Genomic DNA, 25,914 nt, shown 5'->3' with positions numbered 1-25,914 from the left:
ACATCTAGAAAATAATTTATAGGGGTGGCTACACCAAAGCTAGCAAGCATTCAATCATCCATACTTAATCCGTGCTCTATCATCTATTCTACATGTATACTATCATTAAAAACGTCTTCGTTACGTATGGTAACCCTCGTTCCCTGAAGGTGACCAACTGAAAGGAAACAAAATATAGTCTCAAATGCCAGTCATCTGGTCTAAGCACCAATGTGTGAATGATTAGCGATCTATTTGAAATGTATCTTATGATGTGGCTTTGATCAAGTTGGAAAAGTCCATCTTTAATCTTCACTGAGAGTTAGTTTGATGAAACGGGTAACAGTAACACACAGGTGTCAAAAGGGCAACTGAGCCTCTTCTTCTACTTACTCGTACAGTACATAAATTATTAGGTGCAATTGTGGACTCATATTCACAATTCAATTTTTTTATGCGATGATGGACAGATGACGTAACGTAATCATCCACATCACCAAAGAGTGCTTGGGTTTAATTTGTTCTGATCCTAAACTGAGAACTTGCTCGTATATACATTCACCTTTACCTTTTCTCTCAAAAATAGTGATTGTGTTGGTAAGTACTCCGTGTATCCTTAAATTATTTTTACAACACCGGCAAAGTTTGTTTACACTCATCTTCTTCTTCTGCAGTTGAGTTCTGCTGACAACTGTGCGTCACTCAACATACGTCACCTACTCCGTTGCTCTGATTAGTTGTAGGTCTATCCAATTGATTTTTCTTTCCTGGTTCAGTTGAAACACCCCATAATCACAGCTCAATGGAGCAGTAGCAGACTCATATTCTGACTAGAATCGGATTATGATGAAGTCAGGCAACCGCCTACTTGGAAGACAAAAAAAAAATCACAAGGGGTACCCCTTTAAAGCGCATATACTGTATTAATGCTATATACTGAAATGGTAGTTGCCACCCCAGTGGATCTGCCCTGCCCCACTGCACATGCATTCATCAAGTCAGGCACAGAAACATGACCTGGAGAGAAGAATGACAAGAGAGTGCTAATCAACTGCAGCTGCATCCACGCCACGATTAAAGTGCAGACAAGAAACCAAACTCTTAAGGGTTTACATGAGAGACCCTCTGTCCCGCTTACAGCCCCCAGGGCACAAATTGGGTCCACTCTCTCATTGGCATTTACACTGGCACAGCAGTCTGATGAAGGGCTCTTAATGTGCTTTGATCCTGTTTGGTTTGTGTCTAATGATCAGCTGTCTCTCCCTCAGAGAGCTGCGCTCAAGCCGCCTGTTCTCTGCCACTGAGTTGTGTTCTGCCCTGAGTGAGTCTAATGTGTAAGCATGCACTGGTTACCCACAGCAAACAGCGTTCTAGAATCTAGAAATGTCTGTGCCACGCTGGACTGGTGTTTACTGCCTGTTTGACAATATTCTGCTGGAGCCTGGTTTCTGGGGACCAGGCACTCGTGGTGCAGCCGCAGGGGCCCCACAACGACCAGGCATGCCTGCAGTGATGCAGAGACGGGGAATAGAAACAGAACCAATTTCACAGCGCGTGTGACATGCGTACAGTCAACGAAAGAGTTTTGTGTGTTTAATATAAAAGAGAAGGATACAGTATGTTTTACAACTTGTGACTCAACCAATTATAATGTACTGTATGCATATAAGAAGTGGCTGTGTTTTGTGCTACTGCTTATATTTATCTATTATAATTTATTATACATCATTTTATATAGAATTAAGACAAAGATTCTTTGATTTGCATCTATCAACTAAAATATAAATAAAAACAGAAAAATAATTATATAATTTTATAAAATACCATTCATTTTGTAAAGTATTTAATTTACAAGATATTACTATTAATTACATTTTTTGCAAATTAATGGTATGTCTTATAATTGATCAAATTAAAATGATTTAAATCTAAATTTATAGTACTTGTACATTTTTAATTTATTAAATTTTAGGGTAGGATTAGGGTTTGTCTGAGGGTTAGTTCCATGTAATTATGCATCATTTACTGTTATTACTACAGTAACTATGTAACGTGTAACAAGGACGTTCCAGTGAAAACAAGAAAATTGTGATATAAAGTTACTCATACTCACCCCATTGCACTCTTAAAAATAAAGGTTCTTAAACAGGTTTTTTTTGGCAGGGTGTATGGTTCCATGAAGGACCTTTAATATCCAAAGAACCTTTCCATTGCCCAAAAGGTTCTTTGTAGTGTAAAGAGTTTCTTTAGACTATAAAATGGTTAGAATTTTTTTTCTCTCTATAGCATCACTGTGAAAACCCATTTTTGGCTCTTCCTGGCACCTTTATTTTTAAGGGTGTGTGTGACGTCATTATTTACACTGCACTAAGGCCCAGATCACAGTTTCCAGCGGAAACATATCACCGCTGGCTCTCTCCCTTACATGCAGATTCACAAACAAACACGCGCCGCCTGCGGTCCACAACAGTACATTTCTCCGGTCCAGGTGTGGGCCCTGACCATCTGCGCCCTGCCTGTAATTAGTACAGCGCAGCGTGGCATCATTCAACCGGTGTTTATTTGCTCAGAGTGGCGCGAGCGGGTTCCGGCTCTGCCACACTGTTGTATGCCTGTGCTATCTGCTGGGCACAGGAGGAAAAGCACAGTCACCGTCTCTTCCCTGGCACGCTTCTTTAGCTTTGAGCCTGGAGAACAGGATTTACGAGCACCTGTCACAGGACTATGTGCACCAAAGCAAACAAACAGCTCTCTCTCCTCCCCCACGAGCGCAAATCATCAGGGGGAATGTGGCCACCCAGTCCCTGCTATCATTTTAGCACCATACAGTGTGTGTGCTTGAGATGTTCTGTATACACACCAGATAAAAACGGAAAAATTATGGACACAACCATTCTGCATGTGATGTATGTTCAAAACACAGCATATATCTCCACGGTTATGAGTCCCTGCTGTCGGTGACTGTGTATACAATAGACAAAGTTTAACAACATGTAACATCCACAACATATACAGTACAAATCATGCTGAGAATAACACTCTCCACAAGGTGCCAAAACACAGTCTTTGTCCTTTATATCCACAAATATTTAGGGCCTGGGCACCAATGGTGTGAGGACCAACTTATATATATATTATATATTATATATTATATTATATATATATAATAATTAAAATATTATAATATATATATATATATATATATATATATATATATATATATATATATATATATATATATATATATATATATATATATATATGTAAAGTTGGTCCTCACACCATTGGTGCGCACCATTGGTGTATATATATATATATATATATATATATATATATATATATATATATATATATATATATATATATATATATATATATATATATATATATATATATATATAGAGCATATATATATATATATGCTCTATATATATATATATATATATATATATATATATATATATATATATATATATATATATATATATATATATATATATATATATATATATATAGAGCAGAGATGCAGCCAAGAGGCGCATGATCACTCTGGATGAACTGCAGAGATCTACAGCTGAGGTGGGAGACTCTGTCCATAGGACAACAATCAGTCGTATACAGTCCCTGAAAAAAGTCTTGTTGCTTGTGTACAAATTGACCTAAAGTGCCGCTGAAATATATTTCTAATCAAGATTTTTTTTACAAGAAATGGCTCATTTTAATCCCACCATCTTTTGTGATAATGTTTCAGTGAAAAACTAAACTTTCAAAAAGTATTCTAATATTCACAGCTTGGTAAAGCCCATTGAGTCAATTTTTGCAAAGACATAAGTGTTGTCACCTTGTCATATGAGCTTCACCTGTGACTAATAATGGATCAATTAGGTCTCAAGTGTGTATAAAAAGAACCCCAGTACGCTAGACCTTCACATCAACTGCAACTAGACCTCTGCAAACATGCCTAAGATTCACCCTGAGACTAAAGTTTTGATTATCAAGAGGCTAAAGACCAGATCCACTGCTGATGTGGCAGACACCTTCAATGTGTCTCAGCGTCAAGTACAGAGGATAAAAAAAGATTTGAAGAGACTGGAGACGTTTTTGACAAGCCCAAGTCAGGCAGACACCACAACTGCTCGAGAGGACCGTTTGTTGGCTCGAAAATCCACGGCCAGCCCATTTTCCACTGCAGCAGAGCTCCACGAGACCTGGTCACCTGAAGTCCCTGTGTCAACCAGAACTGTTTGTCGGATTCTGTCTCGAAATGGCCTCCATGGTCGAATCAGTGCCCAGAAGCCAGCACTAAACAAAAGACAATTGAAAAACCGTGTGGCATTTGCCAAGGCCCACAGCCTGCTAAAAGGATGGATGCTGGAAAAGTGGCAGAAGGTGGATTTTTCAGATGAATCTTCTGTTGAATTACACCACAGTCGCCGCAAATATTGCAGGAGACCTACTGGTGCCCGAATGGATCCGAGATTCACCCAGAAAACAGTGAAGTTTGGTGGCGGAAAAATCATGGTCTGGGGTTACATCCAGTATGGGGGTGTGCGAGAGATCTGCAGGGTGGAAGGCAACATCAGTAGTCTAAAATACCAAGAAATCTTAGCTACCTCTTATTCCCAACCATAAAAGAGGCCAAATTCTGCAGCAGGACGGTGCTCCATCGCATACTTCCATCTCCACATCAAAGTTCCTCAAGGCGAAGAAGATCAAGATGCTCCAGGATTGGCCAGCCCAGTCACCAGACATGAACATCATTGAGCATATGTGGGGTAGGATGAAAGAGGACGCATGGAAGATGAAACCAAAGAATATTGATGAACTCTGGGAGGCATGCAAGACTGCTTTCTTGGCTATTCCTGATGACTTCATCAATAAATTGTATGAATCCTTGCTAAACCGCATGGATGCAGTCCTTCAAGCTCATGGAAGTCATACAAGATATTAAATTTGGATCTCACAGCACCACAACTTAATTTGCTGACATATTTTTGTATTTGCAGTAAATTTGTTCAATTTCTGTATAGGCGACAAAACTTTTGTCTTGCCAAAATTTGACCTTTCTGTCTTGATTAAATGATAAATATTTTTTTCTATGAAAATTATTTATTTCAGTGCATTAAACATCATTTGGGAGGGTTTTAGCTTTTCATATGAGCTATTTCTAACACCAATTAATTAATTAAAAGTCAAGTTAATATCAGGTATTTCTAGAAAATAGATAAGCGACAAGACTTTTGTCAGGGACTGTACTGCACAAATCTGGCCTTTATGGAAGAGTGGCAAGAAGAAAGCCATTTCTTAGAGATATCCATAAAAAGTGTCGTTTAAAGTTTGCCACAAGCCACCTGGGAGATGCACCAAACGTGGAAGAAGGTGCTCTGGTCAGATGAAACCAAAATTAAACTTTATGGCAACAATGCAAAACGTTATGTTGGGCATAAAAGCAACACAGCTCATCACCCTGAACACACCGTCCCCACTGTCAAACATGGTGGTGGCAGCATCATGGTTTGGGCCTGCTTTTCTTCAGCAGGGACGGGGAAGATGGTTAAAATTGATGAGAAGATGGATGGAGCCAAATACAGGACCATTCTGGAAGAAAACCTGATGGAGTCTGCAAAAGACCTGAGACTGGGATGGAGATTTGTCTTCCAACACGACAATGATCCAAAACATAAAGCAAAATCTACAATAGAATGGTTCAAAAAAAACATCCAGGTGTTAGAATGGCCAAGTCAAAGTCCAGACCTGAATCCAATCGAGAATCTGTGGAAAGAACTGAAAACTGATGTTCACAAACGCTCTCCATCCAACCTCACTGAGCTCGAGCTGTTCTGCAAGGAGGAGTGGGCAAAACTGATAGAGACATACCCCAAGCGAAAAAGGTGGCGCAACAAAGCATTAACTTAAGGGGGCCGAATAATTTTGCACACCCAATTTTTCAGTTTTTGATTTGTTAAAAAAGGTTTGAAATATCCAATAAATTTTGTTTCACTTCATGATTGTGTCCCACTTGTTGTTGATTCTTCACAAAAAATTACAGTTTTATATCTTTATGTTTGAAGCCTGAAATGTGGCAAAAGGTCGCAAAGTTCAAGTGGGCCGAATACTTTCGCAAGGCACTGTATATACACACACAGGATAGATAGATAGATAGATAGATAGATAGATAGATAGATAGATAGATAGATAGATAGATAGATAGATAGATAGATAGATAGATAGATAGATAGATAGATAGATAGATAGATAGATAGATAGATAGATAGATAGATAGATAGATAGATAGATAGATAGATAGATAGATAGATAGATAGATAGATAGATAGATAGATTTTTTGATAGTTTTGGTATATATTTGTAATATGTACGTTTTTTTAATCAAGTTATAATCATAGTTCATCCAATGATGGTTCTAATGAAAAGTACCTGAGTGACCTGTTGCTATGGTTACTTCTTCAGTGGCAGACCATTAATGTGCACAAGTATTTATTGACCTTATTGAGTCTCTTATGCTCGCCAAGGCTACATTTATTTCAATTGATCAAAAATACAGAAGTAATTTGAAATATTACTGTTTTATTTTTTATATATTTTAAAATGTAATTTATTCCTGTGATGGCAAAGCTGAATTTTCAATATCATTACTCCAGTTTTCAGGGTCACATGATCCTTCAGAAAACCTAATATTATGATTTGCTGATTTAATGTTGCAAACAGTTGCATTGCTTAATATTTTTGTGGAGACCGTGATACATTTTTACAGGATTCTTAATAGAAGGTTGAAACAACTATTTTATGTGAAATAGAAATCTTTTGTAACAGCATAAAAGTCTTGTCACTTTTTAACATTTTTTAAACAATTTATCTCATTATTCACTTTAAATAAACCATAAAAAAGTTAAAGATCGACATGGTGCCCTAGAATGATTTGAAACAATATTTAAAATTGTTCTCTGATATCTAAATAGAGGGTATGTGGCTTATTTAAGGTCAAAAATTGTCCAGATGCGGTTTTACAGGTCCATTTACAACCCTAGAAATTGTTTTTGCCTTATTTGGAAGGGTCATGAATATTAAAGTTGAGTTCTGCTTTGATTGGCTGTTTCACTGCGCAGCGCAGTGACAGCTAACTATTCCATCCGTCATGGAAATGAGTTTACAATGATAGCTTCTTTACTTTGAATCACGATCTGAACTGGGTAGCACGCAAATATGTTGTTTGTACAGTAACGTTACAGTTTGACAGTATGGTTATGAATCAGCGTATTGATTCATGATTCGGATCTCCAGTGACACATGATTTCAGCAGTTTGACAGTTTGACTCGCTGTCCGAAACAAATCAATACGCTGATTCATAACCGTTCAAATCTTTGTTCGCGGATTGAAAACAAACCTGGAAGAGAAGACAATGCTGAATAAAGTCGTAGTTTTTGTTATTTTTGGACTAAAATGTATTTTCAATGCTTCAAGAGATTCTTATTAACTAACTGATGTCACATATGGACTACTTTGATGATGTTTTTATTCTCTTTCTGGACATGGACCGTATAGTGTGCATACACTTGGATATGCTCTAAGACTAAATATAAAATATCTTAAACTGTGTTCTGAGGATGAACGGAGGTCTTACGGGTGTGGAACGACATTAGGGTCAATTAGTCAAAGGTCGAAGAGTCATTAATGACATTTTTGGGTGAACTAACCCTTTAAGGTCAATACACTTACAGTAATACAGTGAATTACTTCACATTTTTCCTGTCATCAAGCACTGCAGTGTTCTTGCAGAACAGTTGCGAGTCGTGTTTATGTTGTTATTTGATTCATCTTCTTTTTCTTCTCTCTCTCTCTCTCTCTCTCTCTCTCTCTTTCTCTCTCTCTTTCCCTCTTTTTAATGCAGCAGAGTTGCAGAGGGAGGGAAGCATCGAGACGCTCAGCAATAGTTCTGGCTCCACCAGTGGCAGCATTCCCCGGAACTTCGAGGGCTACCGATCCCCTCTCCCCACCAATGAAAGCCAGCCCCTCAGCCTCTACCCCACCGCATTTCCCTAAGACCAGATGTCCCACCCAAGGAAACCTCTCTGTCGCCTTTCGACAATCTTGACAGTACAACCACAGCACATCACCCCATGAGTGAAGCCTCTCTTTCTCTCTCTCTCTCTCCCTCTCTCTCTTTGTGTGTGTTTTCCTACCATCCAGCTCCACTACATCTTTTCTCTGCTCTTTGAAATCTGGATTTTCCTTTAATCAGACTTGGCATGCAGGAAAACCTTGTTCGATGAGGCCTGGAGTTAAAGTCCTGTGTCATTCACTTCCCTTGCAGATTCATGTTAATGTACATGTGCGCACATTGATGGGTCGGATGTACTGTAGAAGGAATCGGTTGGGGTTGCCACTTTTCACACAGACGTGTCATATTACCAATATCATTATCAATCGAACTTCCAGTGTGTATGTTTGCAGAGCATGTGCGAGCATTGTATTATAGTGTGTGTTCATCAGAAAGACGTTTTTTTTTTTTTTTTTTCAATCAACACATATGTTGCTATTATTAGACAAATAAGTAGATGTACTGTAGTTAACATTTGAATTGATTTGACTTATAGATAATTTGACGTATAGATAATTCAAATCGGTTATGTTTACAATTTAATCTTGTGTTACATTATAGTGTTCATTATTCCACACATTTTTCCCCTGTATATTTGATTCTATTTTTTTCTTCTTGGCTTTATAAATTGAGTGGATTCGAATAGCTTTGAATGTATGGGTAAATGTGAAACGTATTGATTCTTTCAAAAGGGATGTTTGCTAGTTTGATTGCTAATGCTTCCACGTTTGGTTGGATTTATAGGATGTGTGCGAGGCTGATGTTTAGCAGCGGCGCTATTGAGGATCCACAGTGAGTTTCATTCAGCTCAGGTGATTTAGACACTACCCCCCAAAAAAGAAAAGAATAAAGTAGTTCCATTATTATAATCATCATTATCATCTATATATCATTTTGTATTCGCTTGTTTATTTAACTCTTTTAAATTGCTCTGTTTGAGGAATGTATTTTAACTTGCTTAACTGGATGTAATATTTTACACACAAACAATACTATTGATATATACCAATTAAACTGATATAAGAACTGTGAATACACAGTCCTAAAGAGCTGCTGTTGGCTGACGGCTCTGTGCATGGAGAGGAAACAACGAGGTAATTCAGCATAATTCATAACGGCATTCAAGTTGGCATGATTTTCAGTCTGAATGCAGCGCACATGCTTTGAATGGACTACAATATTTTTTGTAATAATGCTTACGCAATGTTATCTTGAAATAGGAATTTATGCAAGTAAATTTAGAAGGTCTTCTATACACTTGTGTGTTTGCTTAATACAGTATATGCATTTTGAATTTCAGTTCTTTTCCCTTGTTAACTTACCTTGCTTTCTCCTGAATATATTTGTTATACAAAAAAACGAATAAATGCATTTAAATGATGAGATACAGGTCTGGGCTCGAGGTACAAATCTCAATCCATGCACAGTTTTTTTTTGTCATCATGAAACTTTTCCCTGCAGTGAAGTCCACGGGCCGAGATTTCCTCCTTCGCTGCTTTAATTGCATGTGTGTAAGCTTTGTTTCATTATATTATAATGAAAGGCTTATTTGCAATAGCTGTGTGTCATTACAATTCTTTATCAGGAAAGTATCAATGTTATAAATGTGCTCTTGAAATATTGAAATGCGTAGATAGGAAACAATATATGTCATGTTCTTATAAAAACACAATTCTTTTATTATGCAACTTAACCTGATATCCAGCAGACAGACAAAACCACTAACAGAGCCATTGTTGTGTCATCACAGTGATCTTTATTGTGCGGAGTCAGATAGGCAGAGATATATTGCATGCAAAGAAGCAAAAGGTAATTTTTTCCACTATTACTACTGAACTCTTAAGCATCTTTAGGTGCCTTTTCAACACTCTCACCTTACACACACACACACAATCACCCTTAAACAGAAACGCTGCGCACAGTGTCCCAAAGGCGACGTGAAGCAGTCATCTAGATGGTGTGGAGGATAGTGGCAGAGCTCACACTCTCCGTCTGAGAAGGTCAGTCCACGTTTCTCTCTGTCTCCCTCCAGACTGCCAGTGCCACCTTATCACTGGAGCGACAGCCTATAAATACCAACAGAAGATAGCAGGCATTTCAGTGAGGGGTGTCACAGGTTTCCTCCTCTCTGCGGGGTCACAAGGCTGCTGTGAAATTTTGTACATTTAGTCGAAGAAGCATTAATCTATAAACAGTCTGCCGTTTAGCCGCTGTGCCACTGATACACAATCTACTGAGTCAATCTGTCAAGGCTTGTTGGCAATCCATGTAAGATTTTGTGGCTGTTTGTTCCAAAACACTCCTCCACACTCCATGTATCCCAATGGGAACGGTCTCCATTCAGTAATTCAGCTGTTTTCTGGCACGGCTACTGGTCTTTCCCCCTTCCGGAGGTCGTTCATCTCTTAACTACTATCTGAACTAATGTCCCTCCAGAAAACTTAAGATGTCTTTAAGGGGATAAAAGTAGAGAAAACCATGAAGTATCTTAACCACCTTAGAATAAAGTATATTAAAGTTTATTTTACTGTTTTCCTGTAGGTATTTTTCTTAACACATTAAACTTGTTTGATCTATCTTCATGAAAAAATAGTTTGGCATCACTAGATGTCGAATTTGTGATGTGATTTTCCAACTTACCCTTGCAGAAAAACACAATTTTGATGAAAAAATATGTGGAGATATATATATGTATGTTTTTAGATGTTAGTGGACCTGTTGAATTAAAAACACATCAGCCTTGTGAATGCTCTGATTTGAAATTGTGACCATAATATTTACAATAATTTACAATTATGACCATACAATATTTAGTTCAGTAGGGGGAAATCTTAAATATATCCAATGCTGAAACTGTCAATCCTGTTCCTGCCATTTATAGACATTCTGGAATGTTCGCTAATAATTTAACATTACAAATCGATTTTTAAAATGGAATAAACAACTTATGACAATCTATTTGCGCGGTTTATGAGCTAAAGTGTTCTCCATATAATGTATTTGATGTAGGCTATGCTATATAGGCCTATTTACGACTTCGATAGTTATAAACAAAATAAATAAATAAATAAATAAAGCTGATTGGAAGTTGGCTGCTGCCTTCCAGTAAACCGTATCACAGTTGTGTAATCTCTTCGTGTTGTAATTTGTTATTTATCAATCGTTATAAAGCACTCATCTCCGCAACTGTTTGAGAGACAGTAAACTGGATAATAACTGACAGCTCCTGGTGATTTAAGAGGGCCAGTGTTGACATTGACGTGTGACACACACACTATTTTTCAATTAGCTGCTGAATAGCCTCGATTAGATCAACTTATCTGTAGGATCCCCACACCTGGACGCGCATCTCATCAGTGTCCTGATCGAAACGATGATTTACAGGCTTCATGCTAACACATAGCCTACAGTAAGAACAATCTTCTTTTATCTTGAAGTCATTCTCAGTCAATAGCGCCGGATTGATTGTGTGAGGGTGGCCCCTCATCCCTCAATTTAGGCTACCATCCTGATTAAATGAAAAGTTAACTTTCCTGTTCCAAACTTTATTATGTGAACATGATTTAGTAAAAGTAGGCTATATTTAACCAAATATAAAGTCGGAAACACATATTTAGTTTATTTTTCACAGTAGGCTATATTCGAGACATTTCTGATTTGAGGTAATACAATTACTTCGAATGCTAGTAATGCCCGTAATTACATTTGAATTTTTTTTTTTGCTTATTGTGTCGTGTTGAATTACCAAAAGTCTAAGAGCTGAACCGATATAACAAAGATAATTTCTTAGATTTGTGTGACATTAAAAAGAGCAATAAAGAACGAACAATAGTATTCTTAATGCGGTTTTAAAATAACAGAATAATTCCACGTGCCACAAAAAGAAAGAAAGAAAAATTATGGAAAATAAAATGGCCATTTAACCATATGCTACGTCTAATTTTATATATTTTCAATAATAATATATTTTTTAAAATAATAAAAAAAAACATGTAGCCGATTATTAAAACTATTTTAGCCTATACGAAATTACCTAGTCGAGTAACAAACGGAATATCCTAAAAGTTAAATAAATGGAAACAAATGTTTTTTAACATGATAAAAAAAAGTTTAGTGTAGCCTATCAAGTCTTTAGTGTATATTGATGTATCGCTACATATATTTCGGAGGTAATGCAAATTTACTTAAACACAAATAACTCAAAATGTCAAAATGGTAGAACACTTGTTGCATATAGATGTAACGCGAGATTGAAACGCTAAAGGGGAAATGATGGGTTCAGCATCACACCAGACAAACGCTCAGGGGACCGAGAAAGTCCATCGTGTGTGTGTGTGTGTGTGTGTGTGTGTGTGTGTGTGTGTGTGTGTGTGTGTGTGTGTGTGTGTGTGTGTGTGTGTGTGTGTGTGTGTGTGTGTGTGTGTGTGTGTGTGTGTGTGTGTGTGTGTGTGTGTGTGTGTGTGTGTGTGAGAGAGAGAGAGAGAGAGAGAGAGAGAGAGAGAGAGAGAGAGAGAGAGAGAGAGAGAGAGAGAGAGAGAGAGAGAGAGAGAGAGAGAGAGAGAGAGAGAGAGAGATCATAAAGGAAACAAACAGTCTGATTTTAATTAGGCTACTATAACAGTGTGACATTTAGAGGTGTAACATTTCTGTTAGCCTACCAGACTTATACGTGTGCTAATGTAATTTTGTGTGTGCGTGCGTGCGTGCGTGCGTGCGTGCGTGTGTGCGTGTGTGCGTGTGTGTGTGTGTGTGTGTGTGTGTGTGTGTGTGTGTGTGTGTGTATTTTAAATAGGTTCTTGATTGTAACATTTTAAATGTGTTTTCGGTTACGCAATCTATGGCTGTATGCAATCAACAGGTTATTGTTTTTACGACGCAAGCATAATACATAGCCTGTTATTATTTTAAGGGGCTCTGGATGTAATGTTTGCAAAACAATTCAAAATGTGTAATATGGGCTACTAAAGGCGTTCTGTGTGTTAAACTCAGAAAAGATTCAGATTAAACTCAGTTAAATTCAGAAAAAAAATAGTAACACAGTTAAGAAAACATAGTTTCCATAGACGCATTTTAAGTCTTGTTTTAGTCTGGGATGATGACAGTACACGGCACAGTATAGGCTACAGACGGCCGAACCAGGTACACTGATTCCCTGAGGTCATTAGAGCGCCCCCACCTGTTACCTGAAAAAGGTCTAACTTCAAATAATCAGCAGTCGTGTTATATCCAAATCGATTTAAGCGTCATTTACAAAGCAGGTGCATTCATTTCGATTGTGTTCGAAAAGTTCGGAATTGTCAAAACATTATGAGGGAAATATTTTATTATTTCTTGATACTAGCCTACTGAATTGGCTATGCTCCACAACATTGCATAAATGTTTTACCATTTTCACCAAAAGTATTAAACCCAAATAATTATGTATTGATTGTTTTGCAGCGATTGCCGGTTTTTGGTCACTGAGACCGGTGCATATTCATGTCTTCGAATCATGCTTCATCCCTTAATGCCTGACACCAGATTTGTCCGGATCCACACAGAAAATAATGTTTTTATCATTAGGCTATTATATTTCTATAATATATAGACCTAGCTAACAGGCGCTTTCAAACATAGGCTATAGCCTACCATTTGTAAAAGTGTAACATGCAATATAGCCTACATTTTATATATAGCCTAGGTTTTATATATATATATATATATATATATATATATATATATATATATATATATATATATATATATATATATATATATATATAAATATATATATATATATAAATATATATATATATATATATATATATATATATATATATATATATATATATATAGGCAGAAATAATAATAATATTTTTTTTATTTCATTGTAGGCTATTTAAGCTATTCTGAATTCGACTGTTTTTTTTAAAGTTATAATCTGTATCTCCAGCCAAATGTCTTGAAAATAATATTCTTATAAACGGCAAAACATTGAAAACAGGACATTATTTTCATTCATAGACCTGATTTTTTTTTTTTTTTTTTTTTTTTTTTTGAATCTATATCAACAGGTTGTGTGAGGATTAAGGTTTAGCAATAGCATCACCGCGGAATAAAGACTGTCGTTTCTTTGAGATGTCCTCACTAGTGAAAGCGACATTGTACTTGTGCTTTTGTGGAGTTGCCTATTTACTTTTAGGCATGTGGGAGAGAAGAAGCAGAGCACCAGAGCTGTCTATAAAATTGTTGTTTCGCATCTATCAGGTAGGCTCCAGTCGATGTCCTGACGAGGTTCTGCTGAATCAGGTTGGTTGATGCAAAATGGACCACGCGAAGAGCAAATTGTACGACTTGGCAAAAAAGCACGAACATATCAAATACACTGTCCTAATGAAAAAGAGGAGACATGGGAAAACGTATACAGGGTGTGTGTGGATGGGTAGTAAGAATGGAGGAGAGAGCTGGACGGAAGGGAGGAGGAGAGAGGGGGCTGCTAGCTGGTGGAGGCGCTGGGTATACATGTGACAAGGGGAAATATGAGGGACTTTGACAGGTCTTAAACGGTCTGGCGCCAAGGCCTCAGTCTACCGGCTAAATATAGCAGGAGAGATGATGCAGAGAGATGATGAAAAGATGAAAAGAAGGAGCAACAATGTAAAAGCAGAAAAAGGAGCAACGGTCATTTAATGATCAGCCCTAGAGGATCATCTGGTTTCATATATGTGAAGGTATTGCAAAGGTTTGCGTTATCTTTCTGCAGGAACATATTCATTTCCTCAGAAGCCTGGAAACACAATTAGACACATTGTCTTAACAGCGGACACCGTCTCAAGGACACACAAGCTGACAGAAGCAGATCAAGCATAAAAGTTTGGCATCAGGCTATTTTTAACTAATGAAAATGTTCTCTGATCGAAGCTTATGCAGACAGACGCGGCTCTACATCTCCTGTCAAACCTTTAACCTTGTTTTTCATCATCACGCTCATCATTGCTTTTTCGACGCCTCGTTGTTTTGGCAGTAAAACAGTGGCGGGGCCGTGAAAACTTTTTCAGCATGAACGCTTTTTAAATTATGTGTGATAAGAGCTCAGCGCATGATTAGCCTACATTCTTGTCAGTTTAGATGTGTACACCGGGGAAAAAATAAATCTGGCCTAATTGCAGAAACATTGTTGATGTAATTACTTCCTTAAGTATATACATAGAAAACCATTACCATTTCCATGTGTGGTTAATCACTTCTCAATCTAAATCACTCTCGAAGCCCAGAGATCACACAATGGCTATTGATTAGTCCTATTTCAACAACTTATTGTAGGTAAAAAAAAAAACACTACATACATCAAAATTGTGTAATATTTAATATTTAAAATCCACTAGGCATGTCAGGATTAATCACCAAACCAGGAGATATTGATCATATAGGCCTAATGCCATATATTTTCACTCCTAATTATTTGTTAAATATAGATATTTTTTATAGATTTTGTAGCCTATTTATTACATTTTAAAACAATATTGCTACACAGCTAAGTACTGTAAATGACAATGACTCTCAGCACATGAGAGATGTTGGCTTGTTTTATTCTCATCAGACATTTGACATTATGTATGCCTCTTAATTTGAGCTTAAAATGTTTTATTTCAGGAGAAAACTTTTTTTAAACTTTTTTTGTCATTTCGTTTGGACATTTGAACATCTTGCATTATAAAATTAATTATTTAATCAATATACCTGTATATGTAGGCTAGCTATTTTGTTGTACAATAAATATTGAACATGTTTAGTAATAAGGCTAATTTATTTAATTTCATTCTATATCTTTTTTTTAATTATTATTATTATTTCCACAAGTTTTAAAAGAAAATTGTGTCCTATTTGAGTAATTAGCATATATTTATGGCAGGAGCGTGCATATCCCATAATTTAGTGTCAGTTTGAATAAATCCCGCTATAGCTGTGTGTCTGTTCACTCGTGGCGTCGGCAACAAGTGTCTGCCTACTTTATCTCGGGTTTCTGTTTACGGTGAAGATTTAGCTATTCTTATATTGTTGTGGTGTAAATGTGAAATTAAACTTACCAATAGACTAATAATGAAATTGCCAAATATACGTGTTATTTTTAATTAATATTTAAAACCCTGTTCGATAACTCGATAAGAAACATTTTTTACACATGTTCGTTTTTCTGTTTTAATGCCATGACGACGTAATTGGCAATCCGCAATATACTCTTTAATAGAAACATATGCATCTAAACCACTTTGTACACTAAATACAGTTTTTCTAAAAAGCCTATAGCAATTAAACTTCGTCGTCGACATTTTAAAGAAGAGCTGCAAACACATCACGTTTCTGGACATCTGTTGAGAAATACACGCTTATCTTTAACATTTCAGTAGGCTATAATAAGCAATGTTTAATGAGTCTATCAGGTCCTCTCTGGCGCAGTAGGGGTTAAACATACAGCCTGTCATCGTGTTCTGCTGATTTGTATCGAAGTGTAAAGGTGACAACATTCCGCAACCGGTTGAATCCGTCCGCTCGAAAACATAGATGGACATTGATGCGTGTTGAAAATATTGGAACTATGTAAAGGCGACATCTGATGGAAAGTTGACTTGCTAACTTATAGTGATCACAGGTCATTTAGAGACAAAGGAGGCAAGCGCAAGCCAAAAGTTTGGCGTAAATGCTAAAGAGATTGGAGTGCACTGTTAGAGGATTTTGGAGTAAATATGAACTGACAAGAGACGGTTCTTACTGCGGTGCGTCAGCCGACTGGCGCCAAGCGGCTATCTAACAAACCCAATCCAAGTAAATCTAGAGTCCACGAGTGGATTTCTTAAAGGTATAGACTACACTCATGGCTCGACCCACTGCTTAAACTACAGGTCGAAAGTAGACGGTAGTTACATTTAGTATAGTGGTAGTAACATTTAAAGCATATGCTTTTTCAGCTCATCTAAACATTCAGATCATCTGCAAAATATATAGCCTAAGATGTGAATAAAAAACATTTACATTCCCTACACAGTTGTCTAAGTAGTATAACACATGCATAGAGGCAGATTAAATTAAAAGTGAACTGCAGATGCTTGTTAAGAGTTAACAGTCAAGAGTAATGCAACACTCACCAAAATTATCTTTACATTGGTCTTTAGGTTCCATCAACCCTCTTCCTCTTTCTCTTTCTTCAGTATAGCGCGTGGCTGTGCGCTTTGAATGACCCGGGGCAGAATTTAAAGCACCAATGTCCGGTTATTGGCTGCTGTTCCTCACATGAAGTCAGTGCACGGCGACACACGCATCAAGTACGGAAATAGTTATTCACACAGTAACGCATAGTGATCTGTGTGTGTGCAGTGCTATGTTATGAACAAAATACTCGTACGCGTCACTTTTACATGTAGCCTACAGCGAAAAGATAAACGCTATTTGCTGTGTTCCTGATGTCTTTATAGTCATCATCAATTTATATTTTTTTTAAATGTGCTACCAAGAGAAAACATACTATATTTGCGCTGATTCTGCACAACAAGTTGCGCTTTTTTTCATTTACACGTCAGTAGTCCTAATTCCTACTTTTCAGTGTACCGGAGAGTGAGTTTTGTTCCTCGGAACAAGGAGGCATCGTAATTATAAAGCGTAAGCCGACGGAGGTGCAGTCACCACCGGCTAAGCACTGAGGGCTGACCCGCCGCTTGGCTTGGAGACGGGGGTGGGATTTCCCGATCTTTTCTGTCATTGGTTAATATTTTATTCTGTTGACATGTTTTCTTACTGCTAATGCTTCCGACACCTTCTTGTCCACCCCCTCTCCTTGAGCCTGGCCGGAGCTGTCAAAACCACGCCTATGGAGGCCCACAATTGGTCCAGAAAGCGTAAAATCAGCAATCAAGGGGGCTTGGTTCATTAGTGCTGGGATCAGAGCAGGAAGGACATGTGAGATAGTTACAGTTGTACAGTGGACAGAGCAAGATCTAACCATTTCAACTCCGTGTCTGCGTAGAATGACTGCGCTTGAATGGACATCCGCATCGAAAGAGTAATCTTTTTATGAGAGCTGTTGGAGAACAGGATTCCCCAATTCCGCCTTCAAAGCGTCGCTGCGCTCACTTTGACTGATATTATTACGGGGACTTCGTGGAAACTAGCAGCTACAGGAGTTAAAGTGGAAGATCCCTACCACTGTCTTTGCTCGCCTTTTCGCGATTCACATTTCGCCAAAATTGCCTTGCTGCGCTTTTCCTTCTCGTAGTGAGACAGTCTATCTTCTGGATACGCGCTCCTTTTTGTCAGAGAACACCACTAAATATATTTTCCACTACGATTGTTGGATGCACCGATGAGAGATCCAGTTTTTACAGGGACTGCGATGGCTTACCACCCTTTCCACGCTCACCGGCCGACCGACTTTCCTATGTCAGCTTTTCTCGCGGCCGCGCAACCCTCCTTCTTCCCGGCGCTGACCTTGCCTCCCGGGGCTCTCACAAAGCCGATCCCGGACCATGCCCTGGCCGGAGCCGCGGAGGCTGGGCTCCATCCGGCTCTGAGTCACCATCATCAGGCAGCTCATCTTCGCAGTCTCAAGAGCCTGGAGCCTGAGGAAGAGGTTGAAGACGATCCCAAAGTCACACTAGAAGCGAAGGATCTATGGGACCAGTTCCACAAAATAGGAACCGAAATGGTTATTACGAAATCTGGCAGGTGAGTTCCGAGTTGCTCTATTTTTTTTTTTATTTTTTTTTGTCTTTTGTTCCAGTGTTTATACGTCTGAATGTTATGATGCACTCCACGTTTCACATATATTCCGCCTTGTATTGCACGGATTAAAAACTAAAAAAAAAAAGACTGTTCCGTTCGATGGCTTTGTAGCTAGTTCAGCAGGCCCAGTAAATTCACGACTAAATCTCTGTCTTTTGCACATCGCTCTCGCAAGGCGTTAAATATCTCGCGCCCTGAACTAGCTGACCTAATTATTATGTCAAAGAGACTATAGAAATGAATGTCTTACTGTCAGAACATGTGTAGCCTACCTGAACGAATCATCATTTCAGTTGATTTATGAACGAAATAGGGAAAGTAGCTTACAAGCGATGCGTATTCTGTGGCTAAGCAAAATGAAAATAGCTGAGGCTTTGTGTTGCTTATATTAATATCAACAAATATTGACTTTCAAGGCACGGTGTGGCACAGTTAAATCGTGCTTTAATTTATTTCGTGGTCTGCCTATGTTCTGAGGTGACAATATTTTATGTAAATAACCTGCCACTTTCATGGAAGATTTAAGCCTTGCGGCGAGCTAAATTATCTGCAGCCGAGTAAAATGTTAAAATACATTTAATTCCGTTGTTTCATTGAATATCGAGTTAAGCTAGACATAGCACTGAAAGCCCGGAGTTATTATTTGGTTTTGTTGTTAAAACGTTAAGCTTGCATTTGACCACATTTGCATAAAAAATACAATTAAAAGATTTTGATCTATGGACATTTCCTTTTTCTACAGGAGAATGTTTCCACCTTTTAAAGTCCGCATTAATGGACTCGATAAAAAAGCCAAGTATATTTTATTAATGGATATTGTGGCTGCCGACGACTGCCGTTACAAGTTCCACAACTCTCGCTGGATGGTAGCGGGGAAGGCCGACCCGGAGATGCCAAAGCGAATGTATATACATCCGGATAGCCCAGCTACTGGGGAACAATGGATGGCTAAGCCTGTTGCTTTTCATAAACTGAAGTTAACCAACAACATTTCGGACAAACATGGATTTGTAAGTAACCCGTTTTCTTACCTTTTTTATTGTGTGTTTCGAGTAGCCCAGGCCTATTATAATTGTGTGTTACTGTGTAATTTATTAAAATACGTTTTCTGTCATGTATAATGCTTATCGAAATGGGTATTCCTGCTTTCAATATCGCTGTTTTTTTCCTAAATGTGATGAGAATTATGAATGCTCCAAAATATCAAATTTAACTTAACCTAATTAATGTGTTCGGCCCATGTACATTCATTCCCCCCTTTTTGTTTACAAACCACATATGGGGGTTTAAGTCATTGTTGTATTCGTTGTAATGATGGCATTGTCAGCTCGGTTATGTAATGTAAATATTCCTACTTCATCCTGAGTTTTTTCTTGGCCACTGCTACTTCTATTGTTTATGATAGGCGCAGAGCGTTAAAACATTTATGAGGGGGTGGAAGTGACCAAAAATGAGGTCAAATCACGCTACAGTAAATGAGTTTACAGTGAAAGTGTAATTTGGGCTGTTTTGAGTGAGCGCAGCAACAAATTGCATATAGATACAGCGACCTGTGCAGTCTCGAATGTGTTAGTTTCAGTGAGCAATGTTGAGACAGATGCAACGATGCTGAACAATACTCTACATGAGCAGTCAAATACAGTGTGTGCCATGCTCCCTTACGCGACTTGCAAACAAATCGACTGGAAACAAATGGAACATTTACATGCATGGCACAGCCATCTGATATTTGATGGTCAAATAGAAAATATATACATGTAGCCTATATTTTACCTGTGTAGCATCACAATGTGTTGTTGTAAACTTAAACGGTACAATTATTTTATTTAATTATTTCAGAATTAATTTGTGTTATAATGATAGCCCCACAAAATAACTCATGTTACATGTTCGTGTGGCTGGTTTCTGTCTACCTGCCACTGGCACAGGCCTATTGTTATGTGATTTGACCCAAGAACAATATTACCATTATTACTAAATATATTGTGGTATGTATTGTCTAAAACGATTTTAAATAATAATTACTTGAAATGAATAATTATTGTGACAAGCACTAATGTCTTCCATCCATTCCTCTCCTTCTTGTTAGACCATCCTGAATTCAATGCATAAATACCAGCCCAGGTTTCATATTGTGAGAGCCAACGATATTCTGAAGCTCCCGTACAGCACTTTCAGGACTTATGTTTTCCCCGAGACTGATTTTATTGCTGTCACAGCTTATCAGAACGACAAGGTATGTACCCATATTTTGATGAATATCTGGGCCAGGCCTATATAATGTACAACTTTACTAATCGTATTTTTTTCTTCTTCATACTTTAGTTCTATGGTGCGTTTGCATGCTTCCTCACCCGACGTTTTATTGGTTTTATTGTTTACATCTTCATCGAGAGGAGTAGTTAGTAGTAAGATATGTGAACGCAAAATTGTATCTTTAAAACATTTCCAATTCCTCGTGTGTCCAGTGCTACTTTCAGCTACTGCTCATGTTAATTGTCGTCTGTGTCCGAGGGGCCTGGTGAGCTTGTCGGTATCGTAAAATTTATGACATAGAGTCACAATCGATTAGCAGGCACTTAAGCTCGCCGGTTTGTCCGGGAGCTACACTCGCTGAGGCAGAGCAATCAAAGCGTGTCAGTTTCTAACGCAAAAAGTAGAGGCCATCTAGCTTAGCAATCTATGAACTTTAAGGCCCTGGTTTCTCCTGAATTTATAGCCTACAGCGTCTAAATCACTTGGGCACAACGAAAATCGTTCTGTTACATCGCTCTGTATTTTCATGGAACTTGTAAAACTGGCAATGATTCAAACCACACTATTAATTATTGATAGCAGGTCGGCGTCACTCATCTAGTTCGCCTCTCTTGTTCTCTCTGTTGTGCTATAGAGAATAACAATTTGACAAATGGAAAATGTTTATTCGAGGAATTTTCTCAGGGGGGTCGTGATCTTTTTCATTAAACATTTGTAATAATTCAATTATCTCTAAAGTAGTCTGCGTAGCGTGTTTAACAGTGTTGGGATAATAATGGGTGATCACACCACATATTAAGGCTTTTCTTTTTATGCATTTAAATGATGTGTGAATAAGTTTACTTGTAAATGATGAATTCGTGAAACGTAGTTGAACACTAACAACAAACTGCGAATCATAATGTTATTAATAGGCTACTAATAGCTATACTACTGCTAATAATCATAGGCCTATAAAAACAAATAATGAATAATATAATATAGGCTTACACCTTTATTTGTTTTATTTGTATTCAGATAACACAACTGAAGATTGATAATAATCCCTTTGCCAAAGGCTTCAGAGACACAGGGAATGGAAGGAGGGAAAAAAGGTAGGTTTTGGAACCTTTGAAGGTTCACATCCATTGTTACGCAATGCAAAATGGCCGAGAAATTGCAGACTGAAGGCCAAGTAAAAAGTATTGCAAGGTTTTTTTCTTCTTCTTCTTATGTGCAGTGTGGGTCAACTCATGTCATATTTCCTTTATTTCTTACATTTTTTATTTTATTTTATGTATGTTAAAGGAAACAACTGACCCTTCCATCATTACGCATGTATGAAGATCAGTGTAAAGTGGACCGTGATGGCGCGGACTCTGATGCTTCCTCAAGCGAACCTACAACCGGCAGAGATGCTGGTCATTCACCTGGACCGGTTTCCAGCCCACTTAGATTAAGTCGGGGCAGCAGAGGTAGGTCTAAAACTATGAATAAATTATATATACTATGCTTCACGATCACTGAGAGGAAACAAGCCTAAGTGTCGTATCATTTACAAGACGTTGTATTATGCCTTCTGCGTTTTTCAAGAGTTTTTAAATAATTGACAAAGTCATTTTAATAAAGCATTTCTGATGGAACAAATGTGCTGATAAAGTAAATTTCTCAAACACATTATAAGAAGAAACATAGCTGGGTTATAGTCCCGAACTAAGGCTACATTTCGTTAAAGTTCTGCGTGGAGAAAACTAGCCTACATATTTTTTTTTTTTTTTTCAAAGGATAATTATTTCATCGCATTTATTTTCATTGGACGAAATTTCATTTCGAGAGTTTACCTACTAAGCTATTAATTCAGTAACAAATGCAAAATTATAGATTGTGTAGAAAATATATTACGAAAAAACAAACAAAAAAAACTGTAAAATGCTCTCAGCAAAAATCATATGAGTGGCCTCATTTTGCCATAGCCTATATCGCAAATGTGGATACACATTTTTTTTCTCTTTATCACAGATGACAAAACATGCACTGACAGTGAGCACGAACTGGACCATCAAGATGAGCGGTGTGGAGGCTCCAGCAGTCCTGGACCAGAGCCTCCATCTCCATTCAGGTCGAGATGTGAGGACCGGGGGCGGGAGAGGCCTGTTGTGGAGAAGAAAGACGATTATCCGGACTCTCGAAAATCAAGCGATTCTATATTTAGCATAAGAAACTTGGAGAAAGACAAACTAGAGAGCAGGCCGAGGAAAGACACAGACTCGTCAAAGAAAGACACGGAAAACGGTGGTCTTAGCAGCAGTAAAGACAGTTTCTCTCCTCTGATGGTACAGACAGAGAGTCCGTCGCATTTTGGGGCACATCACCTTCAGAGTTTGGCGCTCTCCGGTCTACACAGTCAACAGTTCTTTAACCCACTAAACACCGGACAACCTCTATTATTCCACCCTGGACAATTTGCAATGGCACCTGGGGCGTTTTCAGCCATGGGTATGGGACATCTATTGGCTTCCGTTTCAGGAGCTGGTGGTTTGGATAATGGAAGCCTGTCGGCCCAGGGTACTGGGAGCACCACGAGTCCCTTTCCCTTTCATCTTTCTCAACACATGCTTGCCTCTCAGGTAAGAAAACTCTCGCCATTAAAATTTAAAACTATGTCATGATACGAGCTGTCTGTTATGGAAGCACGTGAATGAAAGCGCAAGCCTACATCTAGTTGTTGGTTACATGTCGAACATATATATATATTTTATATCATATATATATATATATATATATATATATATATATATATATATATATATATATATATATATATATATATATATATATATATATATATTATTATTATTATTATTATTATTATTATTTTTTTGCATACAAAAGCTATTGAATGTCACATATTTTCTTTCCGTTCATAATCAGCGATGATAGGCTAGTATTTATTTCTAAAATGCACTAAAAGTCACTAAATTCGCCTGCTATTGAAATCTGATGTACTGTGAACAGGTGCCACTAATCTGTGCAAATACTGGCTCTCTAAAAACAAATCGCCATGTAGCAGATCCTCACCTTTCAAACTATTGCATGTTCGGTGTGCGCTAACGAATGTCTCTTATTACAGGGCATTCCGATGCCAACCTTCGGTGGACTTTTCCCATACCCCTACACCTACATGGCCGCGGCAGCTGCAGCGGCCTCCGCCCTCCCCGCGAGCAGCACGGCCTCCTCGCTCTCCAGGAACCCGTTCTTGAGCAGCTCCGCTCGCCCTCGACTGCGGTTCAACCCTTACCAGCTCCCCGTGTCGATCCCTCAAAGCACAAACCTGCTTACCACCGGATTGCCAAGCGGCCTAAACCCCTCATCTGAATCGTCTAAATGCGGTAGCAGGGAAACGAGTCCTGTGCCTGATCATAAGTCGGGGGCGACTCAGAGAAACGGCTCACCTAAAACAACAATGAAGGAATCCATCAATGAACTTCAGAACATTCAGAGACTAGTGAGCGGTCTAGAGAGTCAGCGGGAGGCTTCCTCACCTAGGGATTCCCCCAAGTGATCAAGCGTCCCCAAACCTATCCAGGGCATGACTTGAATTGCCAGAGGATTTTATTAAGTGGTTCTCTGCGAGACATTTCATCAAGTACTGTTTTTGCGCATGGATGACTGGAGTGGGAAAAAAGCAAACAGCAGTAAACAAGTAAAATACAAAATAATACAAGAAAACGTTGGACATGGCTCTCTTGGTGGTGAAGATCTACATAGTGCTGCGAAGACAATCTACGGTATAGCCTAATTGACTCTGTGTAGAACATGCTGACAAGACCACACCAATCTATTGAAAAAAGGAATTTTTAATTAAAAAACATTTTTATTTGCGTAACGTCAGTAGAATCACGGCTGGTTGGTTGCAATATCTAAATGGTTATTCATATAAAAACAACCAAGCTACATTAAACAAAAAAAGAACAAGAAAAATAAAATACAGAGAGAGAAAAAACTGAAGAAAAATGAATTAAAATGGATATTTCAAAAGGGATTGAAATGACAGTTGGACCGATAGTTAAATCCGACACACAGTTATACCTGAACTATTTAATGTAATTATTAATAAAAGAAACCTAATTCTGTAAATAAGCTACAAGGACCTAAGAATATGCAAATTGGTATTAATTTATTCAAAGCTGTGCATTTGCGTGTATATAATATTTAGAGTTTAACTCATTGCATTTTTTTTCCCTGTTCATTTTTCACTATGGTTGTTGTAAATGAAAGCTATAGCGTTTGTTGTTTGGAGACAGAAGGTGTTCCTATCTGTGATGCGTTGCTGTTTAATCTGCCTGTGACACGTTATGAACGCGTGTGCCATCGATGCATTGTAGCAGTCGCTGTAAAAACACTTATCACGCTGCGGGACTCACAAGGTTTGGGAAGCCTCAGGTTAATGTACTCCAACAGAAGAGATCGACATTCCTCTTCTTGAGATGAGTTTATATAAAGAAATATATGAAAGTGTCCCGTTGTGCTGGCTGTCCGGATTTTTCTGTTGTTGTTGTTGATGTTGTTGTAGGATTCTTTCACGATTTCAATAAAAAAATCAACGTGTTTAAATATTTGACATTTATGGCACTACGTTACCTTAATGATAAGTTGCACACCTACTAATGTCAGACCAAAAGTATAAATGTAGGCTATAAGGGAGCCTATACCTTATGAGGTAAAACGATGACATAAAAACCTATGGGAAAACACAAACAAACGAAGTGCACCATACAAGCAGAAAACAAGATTTAGGGTCAGCCACACCCTCACTATTTGTGATTAGGGG

The 25,914-nt window shown here is 38.0% G+C and overlaps 2 protein-coding genes and 1 long non-coding RNA gene across 7 annotated transcripts in view; 2 read left to right on the top strand and 1 right to left on the bottom strand.

Moving 5' to 3' along the window:
- bcas3 (BCAS3 microtubule associated cell migration factor) overlaps nucleotides 1-9,481 on the top strand; it is a 268,620-nt gene extending 259,139 nt beyond the window's left edge. For 3 of the 5 annotated variants that reach the window (XM_067450578.1, XM_067450577.1, XM_067450580.1), the window contains one exon: nucleotides 7,887-9,481. In XM_067450578.1, coding sequence (XP_067306679.1) covers nucleotides 7,887-8,038 — 152 coding nt within the window. In that variant the 3' untranslated portion in view covers nucleotides 8,039-9,481. The remainder of the gene's footprint in view (nucleotides 1-7,886) is intronic. The other 2 variants (XM_067450579.1, XM_067450581.1) reach the window with 1 other exon arrangement.
- A 348-nt stretch (nucleotides 9,482-9,829) lies between these two features.
- On the bottom strand, nucleotides 9,830-17,770 carry LOC137084364 (uncharacterized). The gene is made up of 2 exons (XR_010906751.1): nucleotides 17,219-17,770; nucleotides 9,830-10,162 (listed from the first exon to the last, which is right to left on the bottom strand). It is a non-coding gene; the product is annotated as an uncharacterized lncRNA (long non-coding RNA).
- A 261-nt stretch (nucleotides 17,771-18,031) lies between these two features.
- On the top strand, nucleotides 18,032-25,697 carry tbx2b (T-box transcription factor 2b). The gene is made up of 7 exons (XM_067450575.1): nucleotides 18,032-18,791; nucleotides 19,591-19,858; nucleotides 20,938-21,084; nucleotides 22,122-22,198; nucleotides 22,392-22,558; nucleotides 23,103-23,710; nucleotides 24,214-25,697. The coding sequence occupies exons 1-7, from the start codon at nucleotides 18,430-18,432 to the stop codon at nucleotides 24,643-24,645; spliced, it is 2,061 nt and encodes a 686-aa protein (XP_067306676.1). The 5' UTR covers nucleotides 18,032-18,429; the 3' UTR covers nucleotides 24,646-25,697.
- Nucleotides 25,698-25,914: the final 217 nt, after the last annotated feature.

The sequence above is a fragment of the Pseudorasbora parva genome, chromosome 8, assembly GCF_024679245.1.
Source record: "Pseudorasbora parva isolate DD20220531a chromosome 8, ASM2467924v1, whole genome shotgun sequence".
Lineage (NCBI taxonomy): Eukaryota > Metazoa > Chordata > Actinopteri > Cypriniformes > Gobionidae > Pseudorasbora > Pseudorasbora parva.
The sequence above is the reverse complement of the archived record's forward strand: the minus strand, read 5'-3'. Positions and strand labels throughout refer to the sequence as shown.

What these genes read in the sequence shown, in the direction of transcription:
- tbx2b (XM_067450575.1), top strand. Translation starts at nt 18,430, where the DNA reads ATGAGAGATCCAGTTTTTACAGGGACTGCGATGGCTTACCACCCTTTC. An exon ending in TTTCGGACAAACATGGATTT is followed by an intron (nt 19,859 to 20,937) that starts GTAAGTAACCCG and finishes CCTTCTTGTTAG; the next exon opens with ACCATCCTGAATTCAATGCA. An exon ending in CAGCTTATCAGAACGACAAG is followed by an intron (nt 21,085 to 22,121) that starts GTATGTACCCAT and finishes ATTTGTATTCAG; the next exon opens with ATAACACAACTGAAGATTGA.